Here is a 15,172-nt window from a genome sequence, read left to right as displayed (position 1 = left end):
CACTGCAGGAACTCACCCATGGCTACCGCGATGGAGTGCAGGTGTGCACACACCTCCACATTCTGCTGGATGAGGGTCTTGATGGCGCCCACCATCCTCCATACGCACACATGTGGCCACCACTTCATCAGAGACCGGGCAGACGCACTCCTCCGACTCTCATGCCTCTCTGTTCAAGGCTTCCAACAGCTCCGCCTTCTGCTGGCACTCAACAATGAGTTGGAAAGTCGAATCCAGAGGCTCGGCATCTGACTCAGACCTCACAGATGCCTCTTGCCCAGCAGTCCTCCATGTGCCAGGGAGCTCGGCTGATCCTGCCTCCTCCTGCTGTGAACACGTGTCCGTGTGGTGACCACCAGACTGTGAACCCGAGCCTGCTCTAGATCTAAGGCCCACCAAGGTGTGTGTCCCTGCGCTGGTGGAGGGTGTGCGTAAGCACAGTGACAGATCTTCCAGGCTGCTTATTTCCAGCTCTTCAATGGAGAAGGTGTCCTCTTGGCTGGAGGTGAGGATGTGGATGGAGCTGAGGGACTGGCTGGCTGAGGGTCTCAGTCGCTTGGCAGAGCTCCCTGTGAACCAAAGTAGAGATAATTAGTACATGGCAGCAGAGTCAAAAGCAGGAGAGAGGGATGATGTGGTGCAGGATCTTTACAAGGGTGTTCGCCACCAACCTCACTGTCACCGCAGGCACGGTCCACATCCTCACCAGTCAGTGCGATGGCATGCTCCTCAAAGTGAGTGAGGGGCCTAACATGGGCCACTCCATGCCTGGTCTGGGATCTCTCCCTGCTGCTTTGAGCCAGCTTCTCCTGCATGAAAACAGATGGAGAGAGTGTGAGCAGGACACATGACACTGCGTGGAATGCTTGTGTGGTGAGTGGAGACATGGACGGGATGAAGACACGAGCTGCAGAGGATATGAGCCCGATGGAGATGTGGGGGTGATGTGAGAGTTAGTGGTGTTGTCCCTTGAGGTGTGAGATCTCTGTGAATATGTGATGGATTTGTGAGTATGTGAGTTGAGAGTGATGAGAAGAGTGACTTACCCTGGCGGAACAGATGATACCATTCATCCGGTTGTGGCACTGGGTGGCTGTCCCCTTTTGCAGGGCATGAGGCACTGACCATCGCTGCCACCACCTCCCAAGCCAGATTACTGATGTTGCTGCCTCTCCTGCATCCAGAGCTTGGGTAGAGGACATCGTGGTGAGCCTCCACTGCGTCCAAAAGGTGCTTGAGGGATGCGTCATTAAACCTGGGGGCTGCAGTCTTCTTGCCTTTTGGGGGCATGTCTTCCATGCAACAGTCCTGGGCTGGAAGCACTGAGAGGTGTACACGCAGCTACACTTTAAATGTGGTGCCCGGCGTGATGAAGCGGTGAGGTGATGGTGTGGCGGGTGAATGAGAGCCCACCTGCCATTGAAACTGGGTTTCCCAGGAATGCATAATCAATGCAGCGGGATTGGGATGATACAGCATGAGAAGCCGCCATTGCGGCCGGCTGGTAAAATGTTCTTTTTCCCGCCCGCTACCGCATTTAGAACAAAGAAAAGTACAGCACAGGAACAGGCCCTTCGGCCCTCCAAGCCTGCGCCGATCATATTGCCTGTCAAACTAAAACATTTTGCACTTCCGGGGTCCGTATCCCTCTATTCCCATCCTATTCATGTATTTGTCAAGCTGCCTCTTAAATACCACTATCGTACCTGCTTCCACCACCTCCTCTGGCAGCGAATTCCAGACACTCACTACCCTCTACGTAAAAAAACTTGCCCCGCACATCTCCTCTAAAGTATTCTCTCATCTTAAATCTATGTCCCCAAGTAATTGACTCTTCCACCCTGAGAAAAAGCTTCTGACTATCTACTCTGTCCATGCCACTCCTAATTTTGTAAACTTCTATCAAGTCGCCCCTCAATCTCCGTCGCTCTAGTGAGAACAATCCGAGTTTCTCCAGCCTCTCTTCATAGCTAGTAACCTCCAGACCAGGCAGCATCCTGGTAAATGTCCTCTGCACCCTCTCCAACACCTGCATATCCTTCTGGTAATGTGGCAACCAGAATTGCATGCAATATTCCAAGTGTGGCCTAACCAAGGTTCTATACAGCTGCAGCATGACTTCCCAGCTTTTATACTCAATACCCTTGCCGATGAAGGCAAGCATGCCATATGCCTTCCTGACTACCTTATCCACCTGCGTTGCCACTTTCAGTGATCTGTGGACCTGTACACCCAGATCCCTCTGCCCGTCGATGCACTTAAGTGTTCTGCCATTTACTGTATAATTCCTACCTGTATTAGACCTTCAAAAATGCATTACCTCGATTTGTCCGGATTAAACTCCATCTGCCATTTCTCCGCCCATGTCTCCAACCGATCTATATCCTGTTGTATCCTTTGACAATCCTCTTCACTATCTGCAACTCCTCCAACCTTAGTGCCATCTGCAAACTTATTAATTAGCCCAGTTACATTTTCCTCCAAATCATTTACATATACTGCAAACAGCAAAGGTCCCAGCACTGATCCCTGCGGAACACCACTAGTCACAGTTCTCATTCAGAAAAGCACCCTTCCACTGCCACCCTGTCTTCTATGACCAAGCCAATTCTGTATCCATCTTGCCAGCTCACTTCTGATCCCGTGCGACTTTACCTTCTGTACCAGTCTGCCATGAGGGACCTTGTCAAAGGCCTTACTGAAATCCATATATATAACATCCACTGCCCTTCCATCGTCGATCATCTTTGTCACTTCCTCGAAAAACTCAACCAAGTTAGTGAGACATGACCTCCCCTTCACAAAACCATGCCGCCTCTCACTAATATGCCCATTTGCTTCCAAATGGCAGTAAATCCTGTCACGAAGAATCTTCTCCAATAATTTCCCTACCACCGACGTAAGGCTCACTGGCCTGTAATTTCCTGGATTATCCCTGCTACCCTTCTTAAACAATGGAACAACATTGGCCATTCTCCAGACCTCTGGGACCTCACCCGTAGCCAGTGAGGATATAAAGATTTCTGTCAAGGCCCCAGCAATCTCCTCCCTTGCCTCCCTCAGTGCAAATTTAGTGCAAACCTGGGATGATTCCACCCAGTGTCACATTCGCTTCACCTCACACTCTGCCTCTGATAGTTCACATCCAAATTTACAATTCTAATCTTTGTGTTCTAATCCTATAATACCCTTGCAGTCCTCCCCAGCACCTCCATCTCTGTATCTTCTTTCAGCCCCCCTTTTTCCTAAGCCTCCCATTCAGCTGATCCTGGCGTTCTGTGCATGTCTCCCTCAACCTGTCTTCAGTTGCTTAGGCTGCACGTTCTGAAATTAACCTCCCTTAAACCACCCTGCCTTTCCACTTCCCTCTTTTCATCAAAACCCACCTCTTTGACCAAGCTATTGATAATCTCGTCTAGTATTTCCTTTATTGTTTGTTACCATTTTGTTAAGAAGACCTCTATGAAATGCCTTTGGAAGATGTTCTATGTTAAAGCCAAGTTGCTGTTGCTGGTATCTCCACTGCCATACTGGGAGTGAGTAGCTTCATTTTCCAAGTCCTGGAATAGGCTTTAGATAATGGCTCCATGGCAGGATTGTTTCTTGTGCGCTGTGTCACGACTCATAGGAGATAGTGCGCTGTAATATCAAGCCCCACTGTTCCCTGAGCTGCGACAAATGTGAAAATGTTTGACCAAACCACCAGGTTGTCCCAATTCTACCTAACCATTTAACTTAGGTCAACAGAATACGAGCACCAGGTTTGTAAACTTAATAAGTAAATAACTGTTTATTGAACAAAATGTCATTAACTAGCAGCAAAAGAAAGAAATTTGAACTGCTAATTTCTAACTCTATAATCTAAACTCTACCCCCTTCTTAAATCCCTATACACACACACACAAGACACATAAGACACACAAAAACATGGATTTTAAGGGTGGGATAAAACAGTTCAATAGCACCAATTCCGGAGTACAGGATTTGATGGGTTGATTTTGATCGATGTCTTCCAAATTCCTTTCAGGTCTTGTTGATGACATGAGGCGATCTTCCAGCACTTCCAGTATTTAGTTCACTGGCTGAACACTTGCCTTTCAATGTCTCTAAAAGTGATTTTCCCCTTTTTCCTCTTGATGGGGGTTTTTAGAGAGAGAGCAGGTTATAGAGATATGAGAAGAAAAAGCCAGCCAGCTATTATTGTGCAATTACTGGAATCTTACACACAGGAGAAAGAGGTTTTAGGTTTTTTTCCTTTCAGGCTAGGAGCTATTCTGCTGCACTGCTCTCAAACAAACCCTGGTCACCTTGTCAGGAGCCAATTAAAATGTTGCCAGGCAGCTCCCTTGATCCAGGACTTCTTTCCAGCATCATCCTGTCTTTCATGGCACATTCTGTTCCAGGACTGGAACATTGTATATATCTCTCATCCTGTTCCAGTGGACATGTCTTTCAAACTTCAGCCATTGTAATTTTAATCCACAGTCCAACAGAAAATAAAAAGATATGTTCTTTACAACAGTCCAACAGAAATAAAAAGATATGTTCCTTACAGCTGCTAGACATATAGTCGAAGATATAGTTTATATATGTTGGCTGCACTGTCCTGTTACTCTTTGTAAATCACTTAATTGTTGTTGCCCTGCAGGTCATTTCACACAGTTAGTTTGGAGAGAGTCCAAGGAGATCGGGGTTGGCCTGGCATCTGATGGCAAAGGTCTCACCGTTGTGGTGGCTCAGTTCGACCCGGCCGGTAACATCACCAACCCGGGCTACTTTGCTAAAAATGTCTTGCCCGTTGGCAGTAAGGTGAAGGAGGACAAAGGTGCATCAGCACAAGGAGAGAGCGGCAAGACACCTGGAATAAGCAGGGTGGCACCACTGCCAGGTATGGGTTTTGCTTTCTAAAAGACACTTTTACATCCTGTCAGAAAACTGAAAACTATGTTTAAAATGGAACAGAGGCCCAAGGGTAAGCTCGGGTAGCTCCTAAGCACTTTGAACAGAGTCTCGGGACTGGAGCTTCAAAGGCCCATTAGGGCGAGGTCAGGTGCGAGTGCACATTGACAATCACCATCTCAGAGGCCGTCATTGGATCTCGATGCTTCCTGTACACAATGCAATTTTCAAAGATGGGGGAACCAGCAACCCACTTGGCTCCATTAAACAGATTGTTGAGCTCATTGTGAAGGTCATTATCTTTGGAACAGCAGTTTGAGGTTTTCAGTTAAGAGGCACAGGGAAAACATCTGGGACACCTTAGGATACAGCTGTCATGAACACAGCAGGAGCCATCAGTGTTAAAGGTCAACAATTGTGAGAAATGGGAAATAAACGCAACTACTCAATAGCCTCTTTGACTGCCTCAGCCCTTTCGTTGTGCCCTTACATGCTGGGTGAGGCATCCATTCCAAGCATCTATCTCTGTGCCATCACCGACACTGAGCGGTCGATGCTACAGAGAGTCTCACTCTTTCTGTGCATGTCAGCCTGCTGCTCCTACACCCACCCAGAGTGGTGCTGCATATGGCTCTCCAAGGGGTTGGTCACCCTCTCAATGGAGGAGCTCAGGTGCTCAAAACCCCAGGTCATCACAGAGCATATATGCTGCATGAACTCCATTCTCTTCCCAGGGCCCTGCAATGCCTCAGGGATCTCTGATATTTGGGAACCTATATGCCTCTGACGCTCCAGAAAGTGTGTGTGACACACCACTCTGAGAGGGACTGTCCATAGCTGACTCGTCCTCACCCTCCTCCTCCTCTTCCTGCTCATTCATGATATGCAACTCAACCAGTGCTCCCCATTCTAAGCTAGATTGAGGCCCAACCGAGGTGAGTGTGTCTGCGCAGAAGAGGCAGAGGAATAATGTGACTCCCTGCTGAGGAGCCTGGTGATGACTGAGCAGCTAAACTCAGCTCCCACTTCATGAGTAGTCCTATGAGAAACACAAGAAATTGGTAATGAGAACTTGGCCTACTGTGCAGGTGCCTCAGCACAAAGAACACAATAGATGACAGTGGTTTCATAGCCATGTGCACAGTGGGTAGGAGTGACCTCCATCTTTTCACCTGAAAATTCAGCTATCAAATAACTAAATATCTGGAGCCTCATGTCCTTCCCCACCGCCCCCCCCTTCCTTTTTATTTCTCTTCCACCCGACAAAAGGTTCTGTTTAATGTTCGTCTTCCCCTTCTACTGAAACATAAACCTGTCTTTTTTTCCTTGCACCTGGCTGCATATTTCCAGCATGTTTTTGATCCTCCTTCACATGCTTTCGTTACCACACCCAGATTGTCACTGCACTATCAGTAAAGAGACAGTTACAGTCACACTCCACAGAAAGAGAGAGAGAGACATTGTGCTTCTTCAGGCTGAGCTCCCTCACTCTACAGGCTCTGCAGTTCCCAGTCACAGTACATCACTGAGATCTCTTTCTTTCAGGTGAAGGTTCTGGAGGTTTTGCTGCGCAGTTGCTGAAATCTCTGAATGAATATCGGGCAAAGCATGGAGTGGAGCCGTTAACCCTGAACCCGGAAATCAGCAAGAAGGCTGAGAAATGGGCAAAGCACCTGGTAAGCTCCAGAACATTGCAGCACAGCGACACACCGTATGGGGAGAATATCTGGTGTCAACAAGGCCACAGCAGTCTGCAAGTTACAGGTACGTCACATCACTGCCTGAAACACGCACACCCTGTTTCATGGTTAACATCAGTCAGAGAATATACACTGGATTTGGGTGTCAGCGGGTGACCCCAGCCCATCGAGCTTGATCCTCCCACAACCAGTGTGTACTTTGGTCTACCCTGGACTCTATACAACCCGCTTAATTCTAAAGTTTCGCCCTTGCCAAAGTAAATCCAGTGAATCTCCATAATACTAGTATGATCCATATTTTGTATGATCCATATGGGTCATATGATGATCCTTATCTGTAGCGATCCTCAGAGCAATTCCTCTGATTGGAAGACATTTAATACAGAATTAACTAAAGTTCCAGATACCCACTGCTGGGCTCATTATGTGGTCTAGAAGTTGCTTTCTATCTTACAGCAAAGTGACTCATGGGATGAGGAAACTGCTTCTAGGAATTTCCTGCCCATGTTGTACTAGAATCAACAGATTGTGCTAGATGTTTGAGAGTCTTCTGGGTCTCCAAGTATAGATTATCTGCTGATTGAAGCAAAAGTTAAATGAAGTCTACAAAATAATTGAGATAGCACACCAGATGAATATTACCAAGAAATTGTAAGTTAGATAATTAGAACTATAACAGGAATAGGAGCATACATTTCAGGTTTTGATTATATCAGTAGTTTATTGTAACAAGAGTGTACTATATCAGAAGCTGAGAGGGTGTTTCTTGTGAATTTATTATGGGAAGAATTTAATTTTAAACAATTTATTTGAACAGAAATGTACTTACACATGGAGTTTTTTTAGACTACGTGTTTATTGTAACAAGAGTTTATTGTAGCAGTATTTTACTCTGACAAGACTTTATTACAACAGAAATTTATCTATAACTTTAGTTTAATATAACAGGAATTTACTGTGGCTGGAATTTATTGTAACTTGAGTGTATTCTGACAAGATTTTGGAATAACAGGAATTCACTCATAACTAGTCTATTATAATAGAAGTTTCTGACAAGACATTATTGTTAGTAGTTTATTTGCAGTGATATCTGAGGGCATTCCTCCTGTTCAAGGCTCCAGTGAGTTCATGCTGTCAATGTTTCAATGTTTACAGGAAAGGAAGCTGTTGAATCCTGGTACAATGAAATTAAAAATTATGACTTCTCCTCTCCTGGTTTCCAGAAGAATTGTGGTAAGTTTTTGATTGTCCAAGTTGTACATAATGATTACATGGAATTATATAAAATATGCACCATAGAAACAGACCATTTGGCCCAACTAGTCTGTGCTGGCGTTTATACTCCACACCAATCTCCTCCTATTCCAGCTATCTCAGCTCAGCCATTTAAACTATTTTTTTATTCCCTTTTCTCACATGTGGTTCATTCATTTCCTTTTAAAAGCATCTAAGCCATTTGCCTCAACCACTTCCTGTGGTAATGAAATTCCACATTCTCACCATTCTATTGTAAAGGGCATGATAACTAGACACTTAGAAAATAATGATCTGATGGGGCAGAATCAACATGGATTTATGAAAGGGAAATCATGCTTGATTTCTGTTGGAGTTATTCGAGGATGTTACTTGTAGCATAAATAAAGGACAACCAATGGGTGTAGTGTATTTGGATTTTCAGAAGGCTTTTGATAAGGTCCCACAGAGGAGGTTAGTAAACAAAATTAGAGCATGTAGGATTGGGGGTAATATACTGGTATGGATTGAAAACTGGTTAACAGACAGAAAAGCGAGTAGGAATAAATGGTCATTCTCAGGATAGTAGGCGGTTACTAGTTGGGTACCACAAGATCAGTGCTAGGGCTACAGCTGTTTACAATCTTTATAAGTGGTCTGGATGTGGGACCAAATGTAGTATTTCCAAATTTGCCGATGACATAAAACTAGGTGTGAAGGTAAGTTGTGAGGAGGATGCAAGAAGGCTTCAATGGGACTTGGACAGGTTAAGTGAATGGGCAAGAACATAGTAGATGGAATATAAGGTGAATAAATGTCAAGTTATCCACTTTGGTAGAAAAAGCAGAGAGGCAGAGTATTTCTTAAATGGTGAGAAGTTGGAAAATGTTGATGTCCAAAGGGACCTTGGTGTCCTTCTTCATGAGTCACTGAAAGCTAGCATGCAGATGCAGCAAGCAATGAGGAAGGCAAATGGTATGTTGGCCTTCATCATAAGGGAATTTCAGTACAGGAGTAAAGATGTCTTACTACAATTGCATAAAGCCTTGGTGAGGCCGCACCTGGAGTACTGTGTATAATTTTGACCTTCTTTTCTGAAGAAGGACATACTTGCGACAGGGGGAGTGCAACAGAGGGTCACCAGACTAATCCCTGGGATGGCTTGATTGTCTTATCAGGAGAGATCGAGGAAACTGGGACTGTATTCTCTAGAGTTTCAAAGAATGAGAGGTGATCTCATTGAAACTTAAAATTCTTCCAGGATGTGACAGGGTAGATGTAGACAGGATGTTCCCCCTGGCTGCTGAGTCTAGAACCAGGGGACACAGTCTCAGAATAAGGGGCAGGCCATTTAAGACTGAGATGAGGAGGAATTTCTTCACTCAGAGGGTGGGGAATCTTTGGAATTTTCTACCCCAGAGGGCCATGGGAGCTCAATCATTCAGCATGTTCAAGACTGAAATCGATAGATTTCTGGAGACTAGTGACATCACGGAATATGGAGAAATGGGAAAGTGGCACTGAGGTAGTTGATCAGCCATGATTTAATTGAATGGTGGAACAGGCTTGAAAGGCTGATTGGCCTACTCCTGCTCCAATGTTCCTATGTTACATCTACTGAGTAAAGAGTTTATCCTTATTTCCTTCATCAGAGGCCAAGGGCCTCTGGTGAAGAGTCATATGGACTCGAAACGTTAACTGTATTCCTCTCCTCAGATGCTGTCAGACCTGCTGAGTTTTTCCAGCTATTTTTGTTTTTGATCCTTATTTCCTTATTGGCTTCATTAGTAACTATCATGCATTTATAGTCCCTAGTTTTGAATTCTCCTACAAGTTGTATAGAACCTTGGTGAGTTCACACCTGGCGTACTGTGTGCAGTTCTGGTTGCCACATTATAGGAAGGATGTGATTGCACTGGAGGGGGTGCAGAGAAGATTCACCAGGATGTTGCCTGGGTTGAAACATTTAAATTATGAAGAGAGGTTGGATAGACTTGGGTTGTTTTCACTGGAGCAGAGAAGACTGAGGGGAGACATGATCGAGGTGTACAAGATTATGAGGGGCATGGACAGGTTGGTTAGGGAGCAGCTGTTCCCCTTAGTTGAAGGGTCAGTCATGAGGGGACATAAGCTCAAGATGAGGGGCAGGAGGTTTAGGGGGGACGTGAGGAAAAACATTTTTACCCAGAGGGTGGTGACGGTCTGGAATGCGCTGCCTGGGAAGGTGGTGGAGGCGGGTTGCCTCACATCCTTTAAAAAGTACCTGGATGAGCACTTGGCACGTCATAACATTCAAGGCCAAGGGCCAAGTGCTGGTAAATGGGATTAGGTAGGTAGGTCAGGTGTTTCTCACGTGTCAGTGCAGACTTGATGGGCCGAAGGGCCTCTTCTGCACTGTGTGATTCTGTAATTCTGTGAAGTGGAAACATTCTCCTCACATCAACACTGTCAAATCCATTCAGAATGTTAAAGACCACAATGAGGTCACTTCTAAGTGTCCTCTATTCCAAAGAAAAAAGCCCCAAACTATTCAATCTTTCCCAAAAGCCATAGCAGGACAGTAGGAGAAAACCATACTCTCCAATGGTGAAAATCAAAATTCAACGGCAGCAACAATGAGAAAAGTATGGACCAATTCCCTTTCTCCCTGCACTACCACCTCTCTTTGTTGTGTAGCCAAGGCATTTGGAATGTTGCAAGCAGCTTTACAAGGTAAGTGCTTGTTTCAGCCGTCCTTGAGCATTAGGAGGAGCAGCAGTGCTTTCCCCCAGTCATGTCCCTCCCATGCACCACCCCCTCCCCCAGACTTCCTGATCAGGGGCCTCACTACCCCCATGAGCCCTTCCAATTGCAGGTTTCTCCAGCCCCCATGCCCAGCCCTCCCAATCGTGGGCCAGCCTGTCCGTTTGGCTGCATGCCAGGTGAGAGACAGACCTACAAGATGTAAGTGACCTTAACAGCAATGTCTCCATGTCTCTGGCCTTGTAAGGTACTTCAGCTGATTTTGACCTCACCCACATCCTTCCCACAAATATCAGGGCCACCGGCATTGCTGCACTTTGAGGCTCGAGCGCATAATCTCCAACGCCACATTGAGGGGAAGATATATCATTGCTGGCACCAGCGATGAGATATTAAACTGAGTGCCAGCTGCCTGTTCCAATGGTTCGGATGGATGTTAAAGATCCCATGACAGTATTTGAAGAAGAATAGTGAACAGTTTGGTATTATTGGGCTGTCTCAGATGACCTGTGTGTCTGGCTGGAGGCAAAGATCTTTCCTTAAAAATACTTTTATTTACATAACTAACAGGACAGAGCTACTGCTTCTCTCAGGTTCTTCTCATTCACCTCTCTCTGAGTAACATCATTATGACATAGCTCCTTTTGCACATGCTCAGTAGCTATTATTAGAGTAGTGTTAAAGTTAACCCTTTACTCTACAAACAGTAGCCTGGGGAACATTAATTTTCCTCAAACTATTGCACTACAGCCAAAAAAGTTCGTCATTGCCAGATCCTTTGGTGAGCGAAATATATAAAGCAGCTACTATGCTTCATGGCATTTCATCGTTTGCAATGGTCTTGGGATGTTTTCAGTAAATGTGCTGAGCATCGCTAAAGGTCTAAGTGTTTCTGCGTGATGTTGGATACACAAAATTGTAGGAAATGGAGGTGCACAGAGATCTTGGAGGGTTGTAATAATGGAGGAGATTACAGAGATAAGAAGATAGGTAGGCATTGAGGAATTTAAAAACAAGGATGAGAATTTCAACATCAAGGCTTTGCCAGACCAGGAGCCAATGTCAGTCAGCAAGAACAGGACTTGGTGCAAGTTAGGGCATAGGGAGCAGAGATTTGGATGAGCTGAAGTTTACAGTAAATGGTAAGTGAGAGTCTGTCCAATAGAGCATTGGATTAGACAGTGGAAGGTGTGGATCATACATGTTGACTGCATTGTCCTGTACTCTTTGTAAATCACCTGATTGTTGTTGCCCTGCAGGTCATTTCACACAGTTGGTTTGGAGAGAGACCAAGGAGATCGGGGTTGGCCTGGCATCTGATGGCAAAGGTCTCACCGTTGTGGTGGCTCAGTTCGACCCAGCCGGTAACATCACCAACCCGGGCTACTTTGCTAAAAATGTCTTGCCTGTTGGCAGCAAGGTGAAGGAGGACAAAGGTGCATTAGCACAAGGAGAGAGCAGCAAGACACCTGGAAGACCAGGAACAAGTAGAGTGAAACAACTGTCAGGTACGGATTTTGTTCTCTATAAGACACTCATACATCCTGTAAGAAAACTGAAATAGTTATTGATATGGGACAGCAGCCCAAACCAACCAACACAAGCATGAATTTGGGTAGCTCCTGAATTCTCTGAACAGAATCCAAGGGAACCTGTTTGGATGGCCCTTCAGAGCAGCCCACAGAATGAGGCTACTACTGACATTCCCACACTGAACTGACAGAAACAGAGAAACAATAGGCCTGATATTAAAGAGGTGGCAGGGAGGGTATGGGAGGTGCATGGGGAAAATACAGCAAGTTCAGTAACAGGGAGATGCTGCTGATCTAAATGACAGGTCTTTACTCAACCAATTGACTGCAGATACATGCTCAACAGCTGGACAAATTGACAACCTTTGCAGGAGCAACAATTTGCAAGAGGAGGTTGCAGCCAGTGACCTGTGGGGAAGATCGTTGGCAGTTAGTGGAGGAGGGGGTCTGGCCACAATTGTTGGGGAGAGCGGGATGGAGGGAGGGGTGGATGGTGTGGTTATTCAAGGGAGGCCCAAAGCTTCCTTGTGGGACCCAGAGGAGAATACCTGGCCTTCTGCCCCTCCTGGCCCACAATAAAACCTGCAAAATAGATTTCCATCTTGCCTATTGGGCTTCTCTGCCTAGAATTCAACTCCCAACCAGCCTTGCCTGATGATTTGACACTGCCACCCTTTCCACTCACACCTTCGGTACTCGGTGAAATGGCCGGATGCACTCTGCATATTTAAGTTTGGTCTCTGCTTCCTTGCAGCAGGTGTCCCACTTGAGGCTGTAATAGGGACATGATGGGAAGAAACAGGATCGAAGATAACTGATCTACGTTATTTTAAGTGCCCAACTCCCCCACGCCACTTACCAGCCTGTTTTTCCCTAGGTGGGTGCAGTTAAAATCAGAGTCAATGAATATTCAACAAAGTGTAATTTTTCTGGTGGTAAGATGGGAGTGTGGGTTTGATTTTCCCAACACCAGCTCCTACTAATGTTATTGTTGTTTTGATTGTAGTTGGTGGGCGTCAATCATCTCAGTCCTGGGACATCACTGCAGGAGTTCTTCAGGGTAGTGTTCTAGGCCCAACCATCTTCAGCTGCTTCATCAATGACCTTCCCTCCATCAGAGGGTCAGAAGTGGGGATGTTTGCTGATGATTGCACAATGTTCAGCCCCATTTGAAACTCCCCGGTTACTGAAGCAGTCCGTGTCGACATGCAGCAAAATCTGAATAACATCGAGCCTTGGGCTGATAAGTGGCAAGTAACACTCATGGCACACCAGTGTCAAGTAATGACCATCCCCAACAAGAGAGAGTCTAATCATCTCCCTTTGACATTCAATGGCATTACCTTCGCTGAATCGCCCACTATCAACAGCCCAGTGGGTACCATTGACCAGAAACTGAACTGGACTAGCCATATGAATAGTGTGGCTACAAGAGTAGGTCAGAGGCTGTGAATTCTGTGAAGAGTAACTCACTTCCTGATTCCCCAAAGCCTGTCCACCATCTATAAGGCATAAGTCAGGAATGTGATGGAATACTCTCTAATTGCCTGGATGAGTATAGCACCGACAACATTCAAGAAGCTTGACACCATCCAGTTTGCTGGATTGACAACCCATCCGCTACCTTCAACATTCACTCCCTCCACCACAAATGCATTGTGGCAGCAGTGTGTACCATCTACATGATGCACTGCAGCAACTCACCAAGGTTCCATCAACAGCACCTTCCAATTCTGCAATCTCTAGCACATAGGGCAAGGGCAGCAGATGCATGGGAACAGCACCTCCTGCAAGTTCCCCTCCAAGCAACTCACCATCCTGACTTGGAACTAAAGCGCTGTTCCTTCACTAATGCTAGGTTAAAATCCTGAAACTTCCTTCCCAACAGCACTCTGGGTGTACCTACAATAAATGGACAATAAATGCTGGCCCAGCCAGTGATGCCAAATCCTGTGAAAGAATAAATGTTAAAATAATATAGCTGAAGACTTCCACACAGCTTGATGCGCTCACAGGGACGCTGATATCACCGTACACAACCAGTACATGCACTTCTGTACACTCATATTTCGGTCACAACAACCCACAGTCACATTCAAACACTAGTAGGCCTTCTTTTTGCCACTCACAGACACCCTGACAACCCACACAGATTTACCCAGGCTTATATTCAGCCTCCACATGCCAACACACCCTTACTCATTCCCAAATTGCTGCTCATATAACGATGCACGTCCTTTGTGGCACAATTCCAGTGGGATGAGGCCTTCAGTGGTAAATGCTGGGCCTGACTTAGAGGATGAGGAAGCTGCTGCAGAGTGCTCTCCGTTCCTGGGGAGGTGCAGGAGCTTTTACCTCATGGGGCCTATTCCTGCTGTCCACATGGAAGCCATCCGAGATAGTGGTAAATGGAGTGGATGGGAGGAGAAATCTGCCAGAGGCTTAGGACCCATGTCCTCCTGCTGCTATTGGCATTCCTTGGGCAGGGAAGGACTCCCAACTGGTCATGGGCAGGAGAAAGAAAAGTCAGGATACTGAGATAGCGATAGACCTGAACTTTCCTCATTATGTACTACAATCCCACCCAATTTCTATAAACGTACGAATTAGGAGCAGGATTAGATCATTTGGCCCCTCGAGCCTGCTCCGCCATTCAATAAGATCATGGCTGATCTGCCTGTTGCCTCAATTCCACATTCCCACCTACCCCCAAAAACCTTTGACTTTCTTGTTAATCAAGAATCTATCTACCTCTACCTTAAAAATATTCACTGACCCAGCCTCCACCGCTCTCTGGGGAAGAGAGTTCCGAAGATTCACGACTCACTGAAAGAAAAATTTTCTTCTCATCTCCGTCTTACATGGGAGACACCTTATATTTAAACTGTATCCCCTAGTTCAAGTCTCTCCCATAAGGGGAAACATCCTTTCATCATCCACCCTGTCAAGTCCCCTCAGGATCTTATATGTTTCAATAAGATCACCTCTCATTCTTCTCAACTCCAATGGATACAGACCCAGCCTGTCCAACCTTTCCTCATAAGATAACCCCCCTCCTTCCATCCC

The 15,172-nt window shown here is 45.9% G+C and overlaps 1 protein-coding gene across 5 annotated transcripts in view; it reads left to right on the top strand.

Moving 5' to 3' along the window:
* The window catches only part of glipr2 (GLI pathogenesis-related 2), a 97,706-nt gene that overhangs the window by 60,085 nt on the left and 22,449 nt on the right, over positions 1-15,172 (top strand). For 4 of the 5 annotated variants that reach the window (XM_078550419.1, XM_078550424.1, XM_078550423.1 and 1 more), the window contains 4 exons: positions 4,649-4,888; positions 6,445-6,663; positions 7,755-7,832; positions 11,834-12,082. In XM_078550419.1, coding sequence (XP_078406545.1) covers positions 4,649-4,888; positions 6,445-6,663; positions 7,755-7,832; positions 11,834-12,082 — 786 coding nt within the window. The remainder of the gene's footprint in view (positions 1-4,648; positions 4,889-6,444; positions 6,664-7,754; positions 7,833-11,833; positions 12,083-15,172) is intronic. The other variant, XM_078550420.1, reaches the window with a different exon arrangement.

This window comes from Cetorhinus maximus, chromosome 10 (genome assembly GCF_964194155.1).
Source record: "Cetorhinus maximus chromosome 10, sCetMax3.hap1.1, whole genome shotgun sequence".
NCBI classification, from domain to species: Eukaryota; Metazoa; Chordata; class Chondrichthyes; order Lamniformes; family Cetorhinidae; genus Cetorhinus; species Cetorhinus maximus.
The sequence above is the reverse complement of the archived record's forward strand: the minus strand, read 5'-3'. Positions and strand labels throughout refer to the sequence as shown.